The 20704-nt window shown below is 52.5% G+C and overlaps 8 protein-coding genes across 8 annotated transcripts; 3 read left to right on the top strand and 5 right to left on the bottom strand.

Moving 5' to 3' along the window:
* Positions 1–348: 348 nt before the first annotated feature.
* AYO20_07052 (hypothetical protein) lies at positions 349–2535 on the top strand (the record flags this gene model as incomplete). The annotated part of the gene is made up of 1 exon (XM_022645340.1): positions 349–2535. The coding sequence occupies one exon, from the start codon at positions 349–351 to the stop codon at positions 2533–2535; it is 2187 nt and encodes a 728-aa protein (XP_022498726.1).
* A 717-nt stretch (positions 2536–3252) lies between these two features.
* Positions 3253–4845, bottom strand: AYO20_07051 (hypothetical protein; the record flags this gene model as incomplete). The annotated part of the gene is made up of 1 exon (XM_022645339.1): positions 3253–4845. One exon carries the CDS (start codon positions 4843–4845, stop codon positions 3253–3255), a length of 1593 nt encoding a protein of 530 aa, XP_022498725.1.
* Positions 4846–5172: 327 nt separating this feature from the next.
* AYO20_07050 (hypothetical protein) lies at positions 5173–6048 on the top strand (the record flags this gene model as incomplete). Its single annotated transcript, XM_022645338.1, has 2 exons — positions 5173–5304; positions 5368–6048. The coding sequence occupies 2 exons, from the start codon at positions 5173–5175 to the stop codon at positions 6046–6048; spliced, it is 813 nt and encodes a 270-aa protein (XP_022498724.1).
* A 918-nt stretch (positions 6049–6966) lies between these two features.
* On the bottom strand, positions 6967–8748 carry AYO20_07049 (hypothetical protein; the record flags this gene model as incomplete). The annotated part of the gene is made up of 1 exon (XM_022645337.1): positions 6967–8748. One exon carries the CDS (start codon positions 8746–8748, stop codon positions 6967–6969), a length of 1782 nt encoding a protein of 593 aa, XP_022498723.1.
* Positions 8749–10232: 1484 nt separating this feature from the next.
* On the top strand, positions 10233–12718 carry AYO20_07048 (hypothetical protein; the record flags this gene model as incomplete). The annotated part of the gene is made up of 2 exons (XM_022645336.1): positions 10233–10237; positions 10300–12718. The coding sequence occupies 2 exons, from the start codon at positions 10233–10235 to the stop codon at positions 12716–12718; spliced, it is 2424 nt and encodes an 807-aa protein (XP_022498722.1).
* Positions 12719–13627: 909 nt separating this feature from the next.
* On the bottom strand, positions 13628–16351 carry AYO20_07047 (hypothetical protein; the record flags this gene model as incomplete). Its single annotated transcript, XM_022645335.1, has 1 exon — positions 13628–16351. One exon carries the CDS (start codon positions 16349–16351, stop codon positions 13628–13630), a length of 2724 nt encoding a protein of 907 aa, XP_022498721.1.
* Positions 16352–16778: 427 nt separating this feature from the next.
* Positions 16779–18190, bottom strand: AYO20_07046 (hypothetical protein; the record flags this gene model as incomplete). Its single annotated transcript, XM_022645334.1, has 3 exons — positions 16779–17819; positions 17884–18037; positions 18102–18190. 3 exons carry the CDS (start codon positions 18188–18190, stop codon positions 16779–16781), a joined length of 1284 nt encoding a protein of 427 aa, XP_022498720.1.
* A 353-nt stretch (positions 18191–18543) lies between these two features.
* AYO20_07045 (hypothetical protein) lies at positions 18544–19319 on the bottom strand (the record flags this gene model as incomplete). The annotated part of the gene is made up of 3 exons (XM_022645333.1): positions 18544–18700; positions 18751–19136; positions 19185–19319. 3 exons carry the CDS (start codon positions 19317–19319, stop codon positions 18544–18546), a joined length of 678 nt encoding a protein of 225 aa, XP_022498719.1.
* Between the last annotated feature and the right edge of the window lie 1385 nt (positions 19320–20704).

Here is a 20704-nt window from a genome sequence, read left to right as displayed (position 1 = left end):
TTGGACGGGAACTTGACAGGAATCGAGGAACGTCGACATCAAATCGACTCCATCGTCGGACCAACTGAAGTTCCCGAATACGACGATGATTCCCATCTCGCCATGTTCTTTCGATGTGCCTCATATTATCTTCATCCCTGATTCTGATCTGGAGATGGAAGATTGCGCACTTCCTCGTGAATCTGCAATACTCCCAACCCATAGCTAACACCTCTCCCAAGTCAACATGTCCTCTAACCCAACCTTCACTTCTTCCTACTCTTCCACTTATGTCTAATACTCTGCTCTTTCTATGTACATAATTGACTTTTCACGATTTTGAATCATGACTCAAACAGTATCTTATCCATGGCCACTTCACACTCCCCCTCTCTCCTGAGCCTGGCATCATCGCCGCCAATCTTCATCCTTCCAACGCACTTGAAGCCAGAAGAGCTTCATGACACCGAAGACCTGGTCGTTCAAGCGGGCGGCAAGCTGACATATGACACCAAAGAGGCAAGGATATTCATAGGCAGAGTCGCCCAGAAGAAGCGCGCCGCGTTCGATCTTCGGGCGAGGGGAGTGTGGACAGAAGAGGCAGCCTTGCCGGAGAGCAGCACCGACGGAGAAGCAGGTCATGGACAGGCTGGAGCGGACGTTCCACCGAGGAAGAAACTTAAGCTTGCAGACCGGCGTTCGACAAGACATGGACGGACCAACTCAAGCACAGTTTCACTCGCCTCGGATATCTCTGTAAAAGACGGTACGTCTCCACCGGCTCAAATATTCTGGCCCGATCTTTCAACCCATATTCTCATCCTCAAGCTCTCCTGGCTGGAAGCCTGTGTCAAGGAGGGACGTCTGCTTCCATACCAACCTTACATTGTCTATGCTGCGAGAATCGTCACCAAGCCTGCTGGGGAAGTCTCCCCAAAAGCCCAAGCACCGCTATCAGTCTATTCCAGAGTAGGTTCCGGATCCCAATCTCAAGGCACTACAGCACGAAGGGTATCCAAACCGACCGTGACAACTTCCATACTGGAACGCGCAAAAGCCGAAGCGGCAGCCCTACCCTCTTCAGCTCGCCGTCGCTTTGGTGATCATGGATACCGCCATGCTCCATCACAGATTGACGCCACCAAACACATGCCACCTAAGCTTCATCGCACCACAACATCTGAACTTGAATACCAGGCCGAACATCCTCTGCCTCCTCTTCCCGATTGGGCAGTCGGCCCAAACGCGGCCTACGCATGCTGCCGCTCCACACCTATGCAGACAGCCAACGAGGCCTTCATTGCGCAGCTTACCAAGATAAAAGAAGCCAGAGTACTGAGGCTAGATGATATTGGTGTCCGCGCCTACTCGACCTCGATTGCCTCAGTCGCCGCCTACCCACACCGCATCCACCATGTCGAAGAAATCACGCGCCTACCAGGGTGTGAAACAAAAATCGCAGCACTCTGGCGCGAATGGCAAGACTCTGCTCCGCCGGAAGCCGACGACTCCGAAAGATTCATCCAAGGTGTCCGCGACCTGGACGCTGATCAGGACCTCCAGCATCTCCGACTGTTCTGGAACATATGGGGCGTCGGACCGGACACGGCGCGCAAGTTTTATTTCGAGCACGGTTGGAGGGACATCGACGACGTGGTGGAGTTTGGGTGGTCGACATTGACACGCGTGCAGCAGATCGGAGTCAAGTATTACGACGAGTTCATGGAGAAGATCCCCAGGAGCGAGGTGGAGTCGATCGGGGAGGTGATCCTGCGGCACGCGCGAGCCGTTCTCGACACCCCGGAAGACAAGTTCGGTACGAAGGAGGATGTGGAGCTCATCATCGTGGGAGGTTACCGACGCGGAAAGCAATTCTCGGGAGACGTCGATGTCATTCTGTCCCATCGGGACGAATCCAAGACGCAGGATCTCGTCGTGGATGTGGTCCGGAGTCTCGAGACGGAGGGGTGGATCACGCACACGCTGACGCTGCACACCACGACTAGTGATCGTGGGCAGGCGACGCTGCCGTTCCGCGGGTCCACAAGCCACGGGCACGGGTTCGACAGCCTAGACAAGGCGCTGTGCGTGTGGCAGGATCCCAACTACGAGGGCAAGGACGACGATGACGACGCGGAAACCTCCACCAGCGGCACGAACAAGAAGAAAAAGAACCACAACATCCACCGTCGCGTCGACATCATCGTCTCGGCCTGGCGCACCGTCGGCTGCGCCGTCCTCGGCTGGAGCGGCGGCACCACCTTCCAGCGCGACATCCGCCGTTTCGTGCGCAAGACCCACGGCCTCAAGTTTGACTCGTCGGGCGTGCGCAACCGGGGCAACGGCTTGGTCCTCGACTTCGAGGCACCCCGGCCCAAGGGCGAGCGCCAGAAGGCCGCGCTGGAGAAGGTCCTGATGGGCCGCACGCTGCGACGCGCCGACTACGACGCCGCGACCGAGTGGGATGACCAGGACACCTGGGCCGATCGCGAACGGAGGCTGATGGACGGGCTGGGCATCGGGTATCGTCCGCCAGAGGAGAGATGTACTGGGTGAGATTTCTACCCGTGACAAAGAGACGACTCTTCTCCTTGTTGCGGTCAGATTGAGTCGAGTCGAGTCGATTCGAGTCGAGCTGAGCTGACGTCTTTCCCTTTCCTCCCTCTATCCGTCTTTTTCTTTCGCGTTCGGTTGTTGCGTTATGGTTTGGATTCTGTTTACTTCGAAGCGAAACGGGAGTCATCTTTGGCCATGGAATTGGAGCTCGAATTTTTGGGGGGTTGGAGATGTACTCTTCTCTTTACGAGATGGTTGATACTGCACTGCACGACACGGCGCTCTCTTGTTCCAGGTCAAGGAGGTAGCTTGGTCTATCCTGGAATCTGGATGGAGAGAGCACATATAACGAACGACACAGCACGACACGACACGGAAGTCCTGGAACCCCGGACCCACAGGTTGGGTCACGTAGGGTAAAATTAGGACAGGACAGCACGGGACGGCACAGGTCAGGGCATAGTACTTGGCTCCAACGAAGCGAAGTGAACGTTCATCAGAGTTCATGAATCATGCAGATGAAATGAAATTTCCCAAAGACTTTGGAATTCATACCTAAAGTTTATCTATCCACTTCCCAGGATCAGGACACAAGATCCCTTTTTTTCACGATAATCTACAAACAGACCAAAGAGAGAGGTGATACATCCCGTCAAAGCCAGTGTCGGAGCCCTCTCCACTTTACAACTCCTGGGCAAAGAGCGTAGGTACGTAGAATCATCTCTTCTTCTTCCCAATACTCGTGTCCACGCTGCCCACCAAGTAAGCGAGCACAAACACCACGGCCAACCCGGTGAAGATAGTCATAGGTTTTCGGAAGGCGGCCAGGAATGGGTACTCGTACGTCACCAGGATGGTAACGTCCCTTGCTTCGTCGACGACGTTGTAAGCTGTCAACTTCAGCTCTGTTCGGCCCAAGGTGTCCATAAACGTCTTGTGGAGATCATACTCGGCATGTAGAGGCGGCACACCTGTTCCACCATGCGTCTGCCATTTGACGTTCTTGGCTCCTTCGGGCAGAATGACCCGGAAGACAAGCTGCTCGTATTGAATGCCTTCTGGCATCTTGGGGCCTTCCAAGAGGGGAACGGATAAGATATACGTGTCGGACTGAGTCTGGAGTTTCCGGAGGCCAGAGGACAGAGCATTGTTCCAGCCAATGCGGAAGCTATACTTCCATCCACCGAACAAGGGGTAGCGAGGCTTGAGCTCCAGGCTGGCTTCGCGGACGTTATTGGGTCTGAAGCGCGACGTGGAGACATTCCCGATGTCGTCGGTGAAATATGGGTCGACAGTGCCTGGTTTCAGAGGGACCTTCAATTCCCTCAAAGCAGAGGTAGACCCCTGCCCTGCGCTGATGTAGAAGTTTTGTGTACTCCATGCCAGACGAGAAAACTGGTTGGAGAGTTTAGCACCGTCATGGCGAAGCCAGTATCTTTCTTCGGTAGCCAAATTACCTCCCCAATGAGAGACTTCAACATCTCGCTCGAGGAGGCTGCAGACGAGGAGTGGCTTGTTAAATTCGTACCGCACAGACACTGGATAGATGGTGCCTGGTTCGACCTTGGCAGTATCGTACGGACCATATGTAAATGACGTCCCTTGCTTTTCTGGATCGCTGGCTGATGTCAAGCCGCTCGTGGTGGTATATTCAGGCACATCCGCCGACGGGAACTTCACTTTTGTTTTCTGTTTGACTGTCTTGTAGACGGTGGGAACGTAGGCGGAGAAATTGTAGGTAAGGTACTGCTTATCTTCCTGTCTGATAGAGGCGGGCAAAGGCGTAAGGACTCCCAGCGCATTCCATGATATTGAGAGAGTGACGGTGCTTTTGGGTGGTAGCGGTTCCGAGAGATGGATGACATAGTATTGAGTAGGTCTGGGAAAGTCAGCAAGCATTTCGGTGCGAGCCCGTCCAGGTTCTGCGTACTGTGAAGCTTCGCCCTGGTCGTCCGAGACAGCAGACAACGCCGCAATGGTGACCTCCAAGGGAAATTCTGGCTTCTTCTTGTCCCGGGCGTCAAAGCCGCCAATCTTGCCAATCAGGTCATATTCGAAGGGGATATAGTACTCCGACTGCGGTGAGCTGTCCGTGTTTGTGACCAGCACATTGGTGGTCTCTCTCACGTAGCCTTTCTCGAGGTTGATAGTCCGAACGAGGTTGGTGTTCTCGAATACTTGGGGAGGTTTGAAGTCGCCCGTTAATATCTTTTGCGTGGTTCGATGTTCTGTGAGATTCGACTCTGCCCCGAGCACTCCGGTGCACAGCGCGAGGACGGCGCCGACCACGGATGAGAGCCTCATTCTCATGCCTGAAGGGGGAAATGTTCAAGACCGCATCGTCGTCGGCAACCCAATGTCAATCAGGCCAGCGTGGAGAAGGGGGGACACGCAGCGGCTGCGGAATTTCAAATGACAGAAATGACGACTATGGTCATTACGGTAAAACACATCTACAAAAAGCGAAGATCCTCTACGGAGGGCCATAATTCTCTATAACGGCAAATGACATTGACTTCCCTGCCATTGGTGGAAGCTCTGCCTCTACGTCCTGCGTTCTCGACGGCGCAGTCCATTTTACCAAAAGGTACTCTCGTACCTGAACCAGAATTGATTCAAGTCACAAGCCGCCCCAACATGGCGTCGAAGCTTGTGCCACAGCTGGTCCGCCAGGCGACCAGGACAGCTACCAGAGCTCCTCGAAGACAGCTGTTCCATCCCAGACAATTCTCGACCTCACCTTCGTCGCGAAGTGAGTCGCTCTCAGTGGTCAGTTAGCACACATTACACCGAAACGAGGTCTGTTTTGCATCAACTAACAGAGAATGCCAGCATCGCAACACTCCCGAAAACAACCCTTCCATCCCCTTCAAGTTCAATGAAACCAATCTCCGGCTCATCGATGAGATCACCAAGCGCTACCCACCACAGTACAAGAAAGCCGCCGTGATGCCCCTTCTGGATCTGGGCCAGCGCCAACACGGGTACACCTCGATCAGCGTCATGAACGAAGTCGCCCGCATCCTCGAGATGCCGCCCATGCGTGTCTACGAAGTGGCGACCTTTTATACCATGTACAACCGCAACCCCGTGGGGAAATATTTTGTCCAGGTGTGCACCACCACGCCGTGCATGCTGGGAGGATGCGGGAGCGACGTGATCATGAAAGCGTGCGAAGAGTTTCTGGGCATCCACTCGGGCCAGATGACCGAAGACAAACTCTTCTCGCTACTCGAGGTGGAATGTTTAGGCGCCTGTGTCAACGCACCCATGGTCCAAATCAACGACGATTACTACGAGGATCTCACGCCGGAGACGACCGTGCAATTGTTGCAGGCATTGAAGGACTCGGCCACCATCAGTGGATATGATGTGTCCAAGGTCCCGAGGCCGGGGCCGCAAGTCTACGAGGGAAAACAGAGAATGACCTGCGAGCCGCGGGCGGGGAAGACGACGTTGCTGGGCGAGCCATATCACATTAAAGACGTCCTGAGGACAGACGGGGAGCTGTGAGGGTCGGTAGAAAGAGTGGATGTCAGACCACTGGCTTGTGGAAAGGGTAGGACCCCATTGGGCTTTTCCGATGCGCAAAACAACCCAATCCTGGAGACAGCGGGGAGTCACTGGGGGCACTGGCCTGGCTAAGCTGTGTTGTACATATAAGAACTTGCTCGACTGATAGCACACAGACGAGCAGAAGAAGAAGAGACGTGCTAAATTCAAGAGCAATTGGGCAAATCACACCCACCATTCCTGCAACCCAGCGAGTAGTGACTTATTTACGTACATCACCGCACTTATACGATCGGCACCTACCTCATTCTAAGTATTGTCCTCGTGCTCTTTTGCTCCTTGTTTTGGAGCATCACTTCCCCTCCCTTTATTATTAAATTTGATGGGATGAACCGCGTCAAGAATACAACGTCTCTGACCATGAATCGCCAAAGGTGGACGACTCAGGTATACTTCCTATGTATGTAATTACTGTACCTAGCCACCAGGCATTTCCTTGGGAATGTCCAGCACAATTAAACAGCTAAGATTTTGATGCCTGCGCCGTTCTTACTGGCTGATACAGCAAGACCTGGGTCGGTTTCCGTTTCCTTTTTGCATCGTTTGATGCATGTAAATCGTCATGTCGTGATGCTCGTTATTCCAACACAAAGCCTTGCCACCCACAAAGTTGACTCCGCCACACACGAGCAGGAGATGTCAAGCCGCCAAAAGGTACAAAATGCACCCTGAGAAGGTGGACGCGCCCGTACACCCCAAGCTTGCCCCGGACAACAGCTGCAACACACAGAAAAACCACACTAACTCATCATTTCTGGTAGCGTATCAACAAAAAGTGAAGAAACTACCACCAAGAATATGCCATTCAGTAGAAGTTGCATAGCCATTGCAGTGTTGGACCGACCTTTGGTGGTCCCATCAGCAGTTGGAGGCAGTATTTGAAAAGATGTTGCCAGTAGTTGCAAGAGGTGTCCATTCCGTTTTGCTAGGTGGGTTAAATTTGAAAAGTTTCACTGTTTCGTGCGGCGAAGGCTGATAATGGATGCCCCCTCCATGAAACATGCCAGATCCCTCGATGGTCCCAATGGGAAGAGGCGGCTCGTCGTCCAAAGGCTCGTCCTGTTCCGAGTCATCCAAGTGATCAACTGCATGCCATGTCCAGCCATCAGAAAGTGTCTGGTCCAGTGAATTGACATCACCAGCCTCGGATGGTGGTTGGGATACCTCATTTGAATGGACGCCGAATGATGGTTGGGTCAACTGCCAGTCCATTTGTTCCCCTGTGTGAAGGGAGTAGACCATGGTCCAGGTTAGGTCGCCTTCGAACTCTTCTCCATCTTCCGGTTTCTCAACATCACCTTGATTTGGCTGGATGGCGATCGATTCCAGGGGGCATTCTCGAATACGTCGGTCAACGACATAGGCTTCCACTTTAGCCTTCAATCTGTCTGTGCCTACAGTATCTTTTGCAACGAACCACTGTTGCCGGCCCCCATTACTCAGCCATCCGCTGAAAGACACCGAAGTGAGTTTCAGATCCGTCTTCAGGTGTTTGATCAGTCGGACCCAGCATTCCCGACGATCTTCGCCGCCGAGAAGGGTCATGTTTGACAACTCTAATCGTCTAAGGGTGGCGGCGTGGATCTTCAGGAAGTGCATCAGGTCCTCGTCGTGACAGATACAGGCGTCGATTATCAACGTTTCCAGTCTGGGGATGAGAGGCGCAGACGTCCACGTTCCAGCAGAAGTTTCCAGGAGTCCACAAAAATCCGACATCAAATCATCCTCGGCGTATTGATAACGACTGGCACTGCAATCCGTCAGTCGCAGCCTCAGCGTCTTGATTCTCGGTGCGCCTTCTAAGAGGGAGCGGACTGCTTCAATGTGATTGGCGGTACTAATCAGAGTGTCGTTACGGAACGAGAGCTCCAGGGCGCGGAGGTTCTCCGTGATGGTTCGGCAGATACGAAGTTGTTGGAATGCTGCAGGGGCCTTGATGGGCACGACGCCGAACATGTTGCGACCGTCTATGCTTTTTGCCTTGAAGGATTGAAGGTGGCAGCCGGCTGAGAAAGCGGCCGTCAGAAAGCCTTTTGTGTAAGACCTGCTGGAATTGGCCGACATAGAACTCCAGTTGACCGACTCTGGGTCGACCCTGAGGCGTTTGCAAATCTTGAGATAAAAGGAGGGAACTTTGGTAGCTGGGATAGTGGCGCCATCTTCGTGATCTTTGACGCGGACTGCCTGCAGATTTGGCAGGATTCGTAATACTCGAGACAAGATGGCAACCTCGATGGCGGCCTCTTCATAGGGTTTGAAATGTCCGGAGCAGGTACGATCGAGCAAGGCCATCTCTTTCACCTGTTCATCTGGTGGGAATGGGAGAGCTGGATCCGGTGGAGTTACCTTGATGCAGTGGAAGAATGCACCAAAGCGGCCATCATACGTCAGACTCGTGATGTGACGAGTGATCTTGGAGCGTTTCAATGCTTTGTACAGGCCAAGGATACAATGGTCGTTGGGAACCAGTACCACTTTGCGCCACAGATGAGGTTCAACCATATGAGCCAGATTCTTAGAAACCAAACGCAGATGCTTCAAGGTAGCTCGAGGGCATTGTTGGATGATGAGCAGGAATATTTCATTGGGTAGATCCGGGATCTGCTTCACGGCTACCTGGGTTGCCGAGGGAGAAGTCATGGCGCGGGGAGTGCTAGATGAACATTGAGATGGATATCAGGAGGCAGCGCGTCGAACATAGATTGAAAAAAGTATCTCATGAATGAAAAGCAATGAGAAGCCGACAAGTGTAGGCACAGCCTTATGTATGATGTTGGGTTGAACGAGGTTGCCACTGAGGCGTAGACACCGGGTTGTGGCTGCCTTTGAACCTAGCGCGGTTGCCTGATGGAATTATGAGTCCGAAAGATGCGCAGAGACGGATTGGCGGAGCGACAGAGGGACGGATCGATGGCAGGAATATCGAAGGACCGATGGAATTGAATCTGGTCGTTGGCTCTGGCTGGCAGATGATGGCATTCTCAACTTCACATAAATAGCAGGGATGGGAAGGGAGGTTGGCCACGTTGGGTGAAGACGAGTGACGACGGGATGTGATTGTTGTCTCGGGTTCCAGTCCCAGTGCGGAAGTCGCAGACGGCCACCGCCGTCCCAATCAGCTCTTGTGGACCTTCATCGATGCAATACTGATGTCTCGCGCATCATGATGAGCTTGCTGAGTGTTGGGAGCTGTAGCTGGAGCAAAGCTCATTAACGTGTAGTATGAAGATATGGTTGAGCCACAGAGTGTGGCCTGGCAGCCTGGACGGGGTGTTTCCAGCTGCAGCCTCGCGAGGCTGGGTCAGCTTTGGCGCAGGTGAGCGTGCAATTGCATGTGGTGCGGGCGGTGCATGCGCTCCGCAGACTTGTCCTTGGTGAGGACACCACCGCCCAGGTACCTACCTACGAGTTAACGAGGACGGAACAATCACCAACATTGTTAGACAGTGACATTGACTTGTAGTTTGATGGTGGAGGGTAGTTAGGTAGGTACCTCGAGACCCGCACCCAAACTGGCTGATCTACAAGTATCTCTCGGAGAGACTTGCTCCTCGAAGCCTATCTTGCTTCTCTTTACCCACGAGGCAGCTTGTTAGGCTAGGTATTTAGCCTGCCAAAATAGGTGGGTGCCCCTAAGCCCTTATAATCTGTAAGTAATGGGTGCTTAGGCAGGTGCCTCAAACCTACTCAGTACCTAGGATCCCCACTAGCTCGCTAGCTACTCGCTGCATTGACATGTTCTGGCCTTATGAGCTTCAAGGACTGGTGCACGTTCCCCCAGACTGCGGATGCCATTGGATCACCGCCCGGCTGCAGATCCAGCCCCTAAAGCAACCGGAAACCCCGGTAAGCGAGCCCGATTCGTGCTCTCCAGGGGCCCCTCCACCTTCAACTCCACCCATGACTTCTACCTGCATCTTAAGTTTTGTTTAGTTGTGAGCTTTGCTTCTGCTGCACCACGATCCCAAAGATATCTGTCCTACCTCTATTGTTCTCTGCTGAGTCTCTTGTTACGACTAAGCTCTATGTCTTCTACCTGCTCTCCCGCGCTATCATCTCTTCTCACATTTCCGTCTTCGATGCTGTAGACCTGGACCTGCAGCACCTGTCTTGTTCTTCTCACCATGAAGTATGGCTCTGATATCAACCCCGCTCAATTGTATTCCTCGCTAACGGTCAATCTTTGTCTAGGTTCGGCCAGCAGCTCCGTCAGTCTTTGATCAAGGACTACTACTGGCACTATATTGCTTATGACGACCTCAAAGCTGCCCTCAAGAAACCTTTCGTTAACGGCAAGAACGGCGAACGGGAGGCATGGACCGACGACGACGAAGCCAACTTCATCCAGCTGCTGGAGGCAGAGCTTGACAAGGTTTTCACGTTTCAAAAGCTCAAGAGCCAGGAGATTATATCGAGGATCAAAGCTGCCGAGTCCGAGGTCAAGCAGGTAGTGGAACGGCAGGAACGCCAGAACCAGAACAATTCAGAGCCCGACGCGGAGCTTGAGAACGATTTCGATCTGCTGGAAGCCGACCTTTCCGACATTATCGCCGACGTCCATGATCTGGCCAAGTTCACCCAATTGAACTACACAGGGTTTCAAAAGATCATCAAGAAACACGACAAGCAGACCGAGTTGATCCTTCGCCCGTCTTTCGCAACCCGTCTCAAAGCAAAGCCCTTTTTCCAAGATAACTACGATGCCTTTATCGTGAAACTCTCCAAGCTCTACGATCTGGTCCGGACGCGGGGAAACCCTGTCAAAGGAGACAGTAGCGCCGGTGGTTCTCAGCAGAACTTTGTCCGCCAAACCACGAAATACTGGGTTCACCCGGACAATATCACCGAGCTCAAGCTCATCATCCTCAAGCATTTACCCGTCTTGGTCTTTAATCCTAACAAGGAGTTTGAAGAAAAGGATTCAGCCATCTCGTCTATCTACTACGACAACCCGGAGACATGGGAGTTGTACATGGGCCGTCTCAAGAAGACCGAGGGCGCCGAGGCTATCCGCCTTCGATGGTACGGCGGCATGGAAAACGAAACCATCTTCGTTGAGAGGAAGACACATCGAGAAGACTGGACGGGCGAGAAATCGGTCAAAGCTCGGTTCACTCTGAAAGAGAAGAACGTCAATGCCTTTTTGGACGGAACATTGACCGTAGAAGAGGTCTTCGCAAAGATGCGGAAAGAGGGAAAGAAGAGCGTCAAGGAGATTGACGACCTCGAACAACTGGCTCGCGAAATCCAATACCGTGTCATCAGCCGAAAACTCGTCCCAGTGACCAGGTCTTTTTACCACCGCACAGCTTTCCAGCTTCCAGGTGACGCACGGGTGAGAATATCGTTGGATACTGAATTGACCATGACCCGCGAAGACAACCTGGATGGTAGACAACGTGCTGGTAAGAACTGGCGACGGATGGACATTGGGATCGATTGGCCCTTTCCTCAGCTTCCGCCGGAGGATGTTGAACGATTCCCTTACGCTGTCCTTGAAGTCAAGTTGCAAACCCAAGCAGGCCAAGAACCACCTCAGTGGATTCGAGACCTGACAGCAAGCCATCTTGTCGAAGCTGTACCCAAGTTCTCCAAATTCATCCATGGCACCGCTACCCTGTTCCCTACCCGCATTAATCTACTGCCCTTCTGGTTTCCCCAGATGGACGTCGACATCCGAAAGCCAATCACTCACCGCTTCGGCATTGAACGCCCTGCCAATACCGCAAGCTACTCAACCAGTGATATTGACGAGGACGAGTACGACTCAGATGATCCAGCAGTTGAGGCCCAAACCACGGGAAAGACGACACCGATGTTTGGTGGCTCTCAGGACACCGAAGATGAAGGGACCAGGCGCTTGAAGGCTGCACGGCAAGCACTTGACGAGCATTCCCGTGCCCAGGATCGAGACTCCATCGAAGCTAGCTACGCAGCTCCCGGTAACTCACTCGACGAAGAAGAAAGAGTTGCTGCTGCCCTGCGTGTATCGGACGAGTACCTGTACGATTCCGAAGAAGACGACGCCGAAGACGAGCTCGAACAAGCGCGACAATCCCACTCGTGGAAATACTACCCTCTGTTTCTGAAAAAACAGGCTCATTTAGTCGGCGACCGTCTTCTCAATGTCATCCACAAAATCCCCACGAGCACTCCCTTGCCGCAGAATGGTGCCGTCGCCGGTGGTAGAAACCAGCTCACCGGCCAAGTGCAAGTTAAGCGCTTCAAGGCCCCGAAAGGCAAACGTATACATGTCCCTGTTCGTGTGGAACCCAAGGTCTACTTTGCCGCCGAACGCACCTTTCTCTCGTGGCTGGAGTTTAGCATTATCATCGGCTCCATTGCCGCGGCGCTCTTGAACTTTGGAGATAATGTAAGTCTGATTTCGGCTTGGGGGTTCACGATTGTCGCCTCTGCAGCGTTGATATACAGCGTTGTCATTTACTATCTGCGGGTGCAGATGATTCGCAAAAGGAGAGCTAGTGTCTCAAGGTACTATGATAAGTACGGGACCACGGCGTTATGTGTGGGATTGTTAGCCGCCACAGCGGTCACGTTTATCTTTAGGATCAAGGAGAATGGATGGTTTCAGCAACCGAGCGATAGCTGAGGAAGCCACTGTGAGGGACTGTCGGACGAGGCGCAACACGGATCATTTGAAGTTTGAGCGACAATATCAATCCCAGCAGGGGAACCAAAAAAAGCTATACAGAGGGAGAAAATGACAAAACGAAAACCGATGAGATCCGGAGCGGATTAAGAGCAGGATAATGATGGTCTTGTACATGAGTTGAGGAGTGCCGTAATGCCTATGGCCACAACCGACGGCAACCATGGCATGGCAGGGGAAAAGGAACCAGTACTTACTTCGTCTGTACAGTATCGTGGGACCATTGTATATACTAGTCGGTCCGGGACATACGGTACAGGCTCCCCGAAGCCGTGCAGTGCAGTGCAGTATACCCAACTTGGGGTGTCTGGGTGTGTATACCTTGTACAGTCTATGGTACCACCCAACAAAGTACATACATATGTAACCTCGTTGCAGGTCACTTGACAGTCAGTACATACAGCTTCTTCGGCGTGAATAACCAACAGATCTAAAAGGGAGAGGAAAGCCCTCTGCAGAGAGAGTCGGTCGAAAGGCAAACCAACTCAACTCTCCAGCTTGCGAGACGGCGAGACGGGAACGTGCAGAATACTCCTCAATCATCTGTGGTAGGTAGGTAGGTAGGTGTAGCACTTTCTAAAGCATTGTTGCTTTTCGTCTCATACGTAAGTACACAATACTACCGAGCCGCTGTAGATACCTAGGTACCTGTGTTACATATTACGTCCTAGGTAGTTGGACAAAAGACCCAAAAAAGGGACGTGGGACCTGTATGTCTGTGTGCCCATGTGTCTGCCAACGCCCCGTCATGATTTCCCACATGATAGGTCCTCGCATCATTTCACTGAGTAGCTTCGTACACAAAAAGAAGCGTAGGGCTGGAACAAGAATCGCACTTTTACTTCTCAGTCAGTCGTCCTCGATGTCGTCGTCGGAGATGTACAGCTTCTCCACGCCCATAGCAGCCAATGCGGGCACGTCGTTCTTCGAACCCCTAAAAACCTGCGTCGAGCTGAGTTCTCCTTTTGCATTCCCGGGAGCCAGAGTGGAAGGTGGCGCTCTTCCGACCCTGTCACCAACTGTGGTGGTGGTACTTGTAGCCAGATCGTCTTCTTCAAAGTCATCCTCCTCGGTGGAAAGGTAGCTGGTAGGCTTGAACTTGGTAATCTTCTCCAGGATGGTGGTATCCTGCCTCCTTGCGGCGAGGATGCGAGTCGTATACGGCAGAAGCTCAGTCGTCAACGTGTCCTTGGAATAGACGATCAGTGGCGGTGGGTTAGGCTCGGTCTTTTCTGAGTCCTCGACAATGACATTGGGGCCTGCGGTGTCTGTCACCTCTTGTTTGACTTGTATCGATGAGCTACTGGGAGCGTGGTCCAGCGCGAGCTCTTTCGTTTGCCAATTCGCAACGCCCCTATCGTCACCAGTGAACAGTTGCCCCATCCCGTTCGTAAGCAGAGAAGGGTCGTGAGATCTGCCAATCCGGATGTCACCACCATAGACAAACGTCCCCAGGAGAGCCTCTGTCTCCTCGATGGGTTTCCACAGCCTCAGGCTCGCAGGGTAGAACATTTTAAATGAATCTCCTCTTTTAGCGCCTGGTACCGTGACCGCCGCTCGATTAACCGGATATGGTAATCTGAACAACAGGCCTCGCGTGGCAACTTGAAAGCTGATTTCGTCCTGCCGGAGCATATCTGAAGTTCCTGCCTGGACATTTGACTGCGCTGTCCCGAAATTTGGACTGGAGTTGTTATGGCGCCGTCGAAGTTGGCGGATCTCGGGATTCAGAATGTCGCTCGTGGAGAGGATGTCAGAACAACCATCGAAACACTCCTCAAACATATCACCATTGCATGACAGGATGTAATTTTCGTGGAGTGTTGATATAAATGTCTGAATGTCTGTGCCTGTTTCGTTCAGCAAGGCTTCGATATCCACTTGGGATGCCTTTGTAGTGTAAAGATGCATGAGATGATCCGGTGGCTTCGGGGGTGGTTGGGCTCTAGTGTCCGATACGCGGGGATCTTCGCGTTTGTTGTAGACGATTTTACCTGCAGCGTGGAACATGTCGAGAGTTGTTTCGCGCTGGCAAACCAGTTGCAAAGAGTTTTTTTCCACCTCAGTCATTGGCAGATTCTCCTTGTTCTTCAATGACCGTTTCGCCTTCGCTGCAACCGTGCCGGACCATTCGGACCCATCGCCTCCTCTCACACATAAGAACTCGAGGGAGTTCACAGCACTACGGACATCGCCCATCTCAGCCAGTCTCGCGAGGATGGCCGGACCCGGGACCCGGCGTCGACGTGATTCTCTCGCCTCCTTCTTCATCACCAGATCGAGCGCTTTTGTAACGAATGTAGGCGCAACAGGGTTGAAATCCATAGTGGTGACATAGGGATGATTTAAGATCTCCGCGCCCAGCAGTCGGTGAGCTGTAAAGCTGTCCGTCAATGCTGTGGAAGACGACAATAAAGTCTCGGAGACGATGATGACCACAGGGGGGGAAACGTCTTTTGCATCCTGTTGGCCACGAAATGACGTGGAACGAGACCCGTTGGCTTGTGCGAGAAAGCGCAGAATGACGGATCTGAACGATTGGAGAGCACTCGAGGATCTCGTCATCGTTGCTGGAAATTCTTCAATGACAAGCAGTCGACTGTTTGAGTCTCCTTTGGTTGTATACTCGTCTGAAGAACCCTGGTCGAAAGCCAGGCTACTGAACTGACCGCCCCGATTCAAGAAGTCGTCGAATTGAGCGGACATCGAGTTTCCCGCACCCACTTCCAATACAGCAGGATTGTGCCATGCGACGAGCTGTAAGCCCAGAGATTGTCCAAGCAGACCGAGGGTCGTAGTCTTCCCACTGCCCGCGGGGCCTTTTAGCACTAACAGCTTCTGATTGTTGCGCCCGTCCAACTTGGCCTGCAGCCAATTTTGAACATCTGCCACCTTCTTCTTGTGGACCACAAGCTCTTCGAGATTGGTGGGACCATAGCGGTCAGCCCACGGCCGGTGATCGTGGTCGTCAAGTTGAGATGGGTTCCCAAAAGTGCTGACATTTCGATCTGTTGCCCCTGGCTTGACGAATCTCTGGGACGAGGAAAACGGCCCACCGCTGTCATTACGCTTGGATGTCACTGCGGTAGCCTGCGTCGCTGGTAACGGTCTGATTGTATTGCTGTTTGAACCGCGTTTACGGAGCCCCAGCTCCTCCAAGGTTTCATCCGACAGATCGTCGTCTTCGATGGCATCGCTCAACTCGCCATTATTTTCCACCTCCACATCTGGCGTCTCGGACTTTCTCTTCCATCTCTGCTCTTCTGTCGCCTTGTGGAAGAAGCTGTGGAGCGACTTGTTCGTGTCCACCTCGTTCTTGACTTTGCTATTATTCTTTCTCGCTTTCTCGGGGGAGGATGTCGGTGAGGGTTTCGCGGCGGCCTTTCTGGATGCAGACCTGGTCGTTGCAGACTTCACCGGAGACACTGTCGCAGACGTCCTGCCATCGAATGTGATTTCCCGCTGCAAGCTCGCCCTGCCAGGTTTGGGAGACGGAACGTCCAAGTCTTCATCGCCGCCATCTGAAAGGACGATGGTAGATCTGCGCTGCCGTTTGGCAGGTCGAGGAGCCATTGGCAAGCATCCTGAAGCTGCGGGGGTCACGCAATGACATTCGCCGGCGGATCAATCGAAAGTCGTACGAGAATGCCACAAACGTGGTTCCAACTTCAATTGGGGTTGAGATTTCGAAATACACCGCAAGATGGCTTAAGGCGGCACCATTTCACGTGATACGATTGTATACACCTCGACTTCTATTTTAGGACTCACTGCACCAACGCAGACCACCACAGGAAAAACAATTTTCCTTTCAAGTCACGACCACACAGTCAAGGAGCCGGGGGTCTATGGTAGAGGAACTTTTTTTCGCGATTTGGCTGAGCGGTTGAAGTGCTCGAGCCTCGAGCGGATATGATATACACTGTACATCCACTGTAACTCCCGCCGCAAGGACATTGACGCCGCAAGATCATCTCTTCATGCTGCAAATCAGATAACCTCACCCGCGATTGAACAGCCCATCCCACAAATTGTCCCAGAAACCCAGATCATACAGGTTCTCGACCTCTGCAATCGAAGAAACAAGTTCCCACCGCTCGTCCGGCACCTCTTCCTCACCCTGTTTCCCTTCTGCCGCTTCAGGCCTCCCAAGATTGGCACCATTTGCAGTCTTTCTTGGGGTTTTCCTCGTCGGTGGTTTGCCATCTCTCGTCCTCACGAGCCACCACTTCGCTCGCACGCCTTCTGGCCATTTCACATCCTTATCAAGTGGTTCGACGTCCTCGGGTAAAGGTGGATACGTCTCCCTGAGCCTGGTCATCTCCGCCCGGAAGACTACCTTGTCCGCGATGTCTTCTTTCCAATCACTCCATTTGGAGCTCTCGTTCGTGGTCATTCCCGCCCAGATGAGATAGATGTGGTAGGCCAGAAACCCCAGCGCCAGAGGGATACACATCATAGCTAACATCATGACGGCCCCGATTTGCCATTCCATAGCAATAGCCCAGGCCCAGGCGTGGGCATACTCGTTCCAGGTCATCCGGGTGCTCCACCGCTTGGCCGTGAAACTGGCCTTCGTTAGCGCCGGCGGCACCAGTTGGTCCTGAAGTCTTCGGTCAAGCAAAGCGTAACCAAGATGTGAACCATAGAATAGTAGTACAGCTATGCTAACCAGAAGAAGATTGAACCACAGGTAGTTGTTCCTTCCCACGCAGTTGTTGATCCAGATGCAGTGGTGGTCCTGTTTCTGAATGCAAGCCTTACACAGAGAGCAGTGCTTGGACCTTGCTGGTTTTGCAAATCGGCAGGTGGAGCAGAAGTAGCCCGGGTGGAAGAGAGCGAAGTCATAGGGATAAGCCAGCATTGCCGCCCGGTGGTTCTCAGAAGTGATATTCGAGGATGTAGTAGCGGAAAGGTATAGAAATGCCAAAGGAGCAACAATCAGAGGTGGCAGCACTGCTATTTGCTTGGTCGAAAGACGGCTCCATGCTGCGGGAATGAAGAGAACTTCACCGATAAGTTGCAAGAGGACAAAGAAGATCTAGATACGTTGGTGAGCAAGTGTACGGTTTCTCGCCTGCTCAATCCCTGATCCTTGAACATACAAGAACAATTGGATGTTTCTCATTCATGAGATAATTGCCCGCCTTCGCGAGACTACGCGTTAGACGGCGACCGGTAAGCCGTTCATCGATGCTGATGACCGCATTTGGGATATGCCTCCATAATAGTCGATGGAGAAAAGCAACAGGTGTCCTCCTACAGAGAACATGTAAGAAGCTGAGGCTGAAGGATCTTCAGGGGAGGGGAAAATCCCGCTTACCTGAAGACGGGTAGTCGGCCAAAGAGAGCAACGAAGACAACGAAGGAGATGCTGAGCACTACAATGCCTATAGTCCGTATAACGCCCATCCTTGCATATCGAAAGTCATATCAGGAATATAATCTGGCTGACAATGGACACGGCTGCCTATTGACTAGGGCGGCGTTGGTGATGGAGCGCGTTGAGTCAGCCTTGGCGTTTCCAGGTTCGGCCACGCCGCTTTTAGATTCCTTCGTCTCCATGATATTGAGACCACGTTCGTTGGTTTGCTTCTATCATCCCGTACGTATATTATCTGTCTTGCTTCATTCATATCGGCCTCTGAACATGACAACCTTCATAAACACACATATAGATGACCACATCACAGAAAAATGTCCTGACTCTCTTTTAATGACCATGACGGTATCTCAGGGTTGAGCTCGACACCAAAACTCTCTTTTCACTGGTGTCCATTGACGACCACTCCCTTCTCCATTCGGCTGGCCGATCCATGGCCATTATTCATGGCGATGTTGTTGCCTTTGAGACTGGAGAGAGCAGCCCGGTGACGGAACAAGTTGATCGTGTATAGGACGAAGGTGACGCCAAACAGGATGCTGCATTCTGTTAGGCGGGGAAACTGACGAACAAAGGCCCTAGTACTCACAAGTTGATGACTGAAAGCGCAAGGGCGACATACATGGTCGCAGAGAGGGGATCAGTCGATCGTTTGACAAGCCCACGTTTGTCATGGAGGTCCCTCTTATAGCTGACACAGACGCCGGCGTAGCAGACCGAACCGCTACCTTCACTCCCATCGCCGGAATAGTCGACTCCATCGTAGCTTGATGTGTAGCTTGTAGCCTGGACAAGTAGGGCGACCTTGTCGGCAGTGAGGGCAAAGGTACAGAGCCAAAAGATGAGGACAAAGAGCTCGACGGCAAAAATAGCCCAGTAGTTGTAAAGATGGGTGTTGCCTGGGCTGTTGGCCACGAACCAGTAGATCAAAAAGATAATGCTGGCGAGACCCGTGAACAGGCTAATGCCGCCAGCCTTGCAAATGTCAGGTAAAAACTTGTAGAGTCAAGCTGGGGATCTCACATCATAGTTCGGGGCCAGAGAAAGGTGATAGCAGGCAATCCCAAACACGATAACGGTCAAGACCATCTGGACAATCCTGAAAGGAAAGAAGATGCGCTGCACAGGCACAACAGAGTACCCCTCTCCGGAAGACATGATGGCTTGATAAGTATATAGAAGTCTCGGATAGGTCCAGAGCAGAGGATGGTGACCTGGCTAGAACGGCACGTGAACGATGTGGAAGTAGAATCAACGAGCGACTTGAAATCTCTGCGAACAATGAACGGGATGGGTTGAGTCATCAAGGACATTCAAACAGGAAGCGCTCCTATTTATACGGCAGTAGGAAATACCCTGGTTCTTGACAAACATGGTACTTACACAAGAGAAACCTTTCGTATAGCAGAATGGGAAATTGCCACCGCCAAAGGGCTGCAGAAATACGAACATTTCAAGGCACACATCCTGGATGGCAGGCCAGGTTGCCGATATATTTGGAACGTATAGTCTCCTGAGATAGATACGAGGGATGAAGTCTAACAGGGCCAATGGTGACTCTAGATGTCGGAATAGGGGGTTGAGGGGCCCCTCCATGCCCGTTCCGGTTGATGTCTTGGCGTGTGCCAAGGCCCTTGGCAAGGCTTGAGGCGCTCCCGTCCACATCAAGCAACATGGATTCTGGGTGCATCTCTCAGCCTCACAAACACTCGACTGTCCTCGCCAAGCGAAACTCTGCCTTGTCCAATTTCCACAGGGCCAGCCTGTTGGCCAGCTTTGAAATGTGTAGTTTCGGCGGTTACCAATGTGTCAAAGTCCTACACGGTGAGTCCCATGCTGAGTAGCGAGGGATACCCATGTGCCCACTCCCATGTCTACCCCTGATGTCCATGAGTTATTGGGGGAAAGAATCGAATTGTGGAACCAAGAATATACAGAGCGGGAGATCGCGGCCAAGACCGTTATAGGGCTGAGTCTCATGTGGTTTGACTAGCTTCAGTGAAGCTACCGAGAACACATGGATACACACCGTCATGGAAAGAGCTGAAGATGGTCTAGAAACGCCACAGGGAGAGTTGCAACTCTCTTTAGCAGACCTGGCCCCCACGATACGAGGACTCGAGGGGTCATTGACAGCAAGGCTGGATTCTACAACAGCTCTACCTCCTTTTATTCGACCAGTCGCGTCTGAATCGAGAATGACTTCGCAGACAACACGAGAAAACAGGGTTACCATACGAAGGCCGCTCTCAACAGTTCAATAGTTTGTCACAGTCCCAGCCACAGCGTCTGAAAATGCGCATTATGTCTGTTACCTTGCACCCGTGATCAAGCAGCCCCTGACCGACCGTTGGTCGAGACTCTGCTTCTCTTCCCAATTAGTCAATCTCATCCCCTACCGCATGTTTCCTGCCAAGTGCACCTCGTATGCTACCACTGCCTCGTGTGGAAGTTGCCTCGATGCAAATGGCCACTACAGAGCCAGCCAGCAGATGGGGGGTTTTCGTCTCTTCCAGCCAGAATCGCGGCTGATGACCAGACGA

This window comes from Fonsecaea nubica (genome assembly GCF_001646965.1).
Source record: "Fonsecaea nubica strain CBS 269.64 chromosome Unknown Scaff47, whole genome shotgun sequence".
NCBI lineage: Eukaryota > Fungi > Ascomycota > Eurotiomycetes > Chaetothyriales > Herpotrichiellaceae > Fonsecaea > Fonsecaea nubica.
This window is presented reverse-complemented; position numbering and strand designations above follow the sequence as displayed.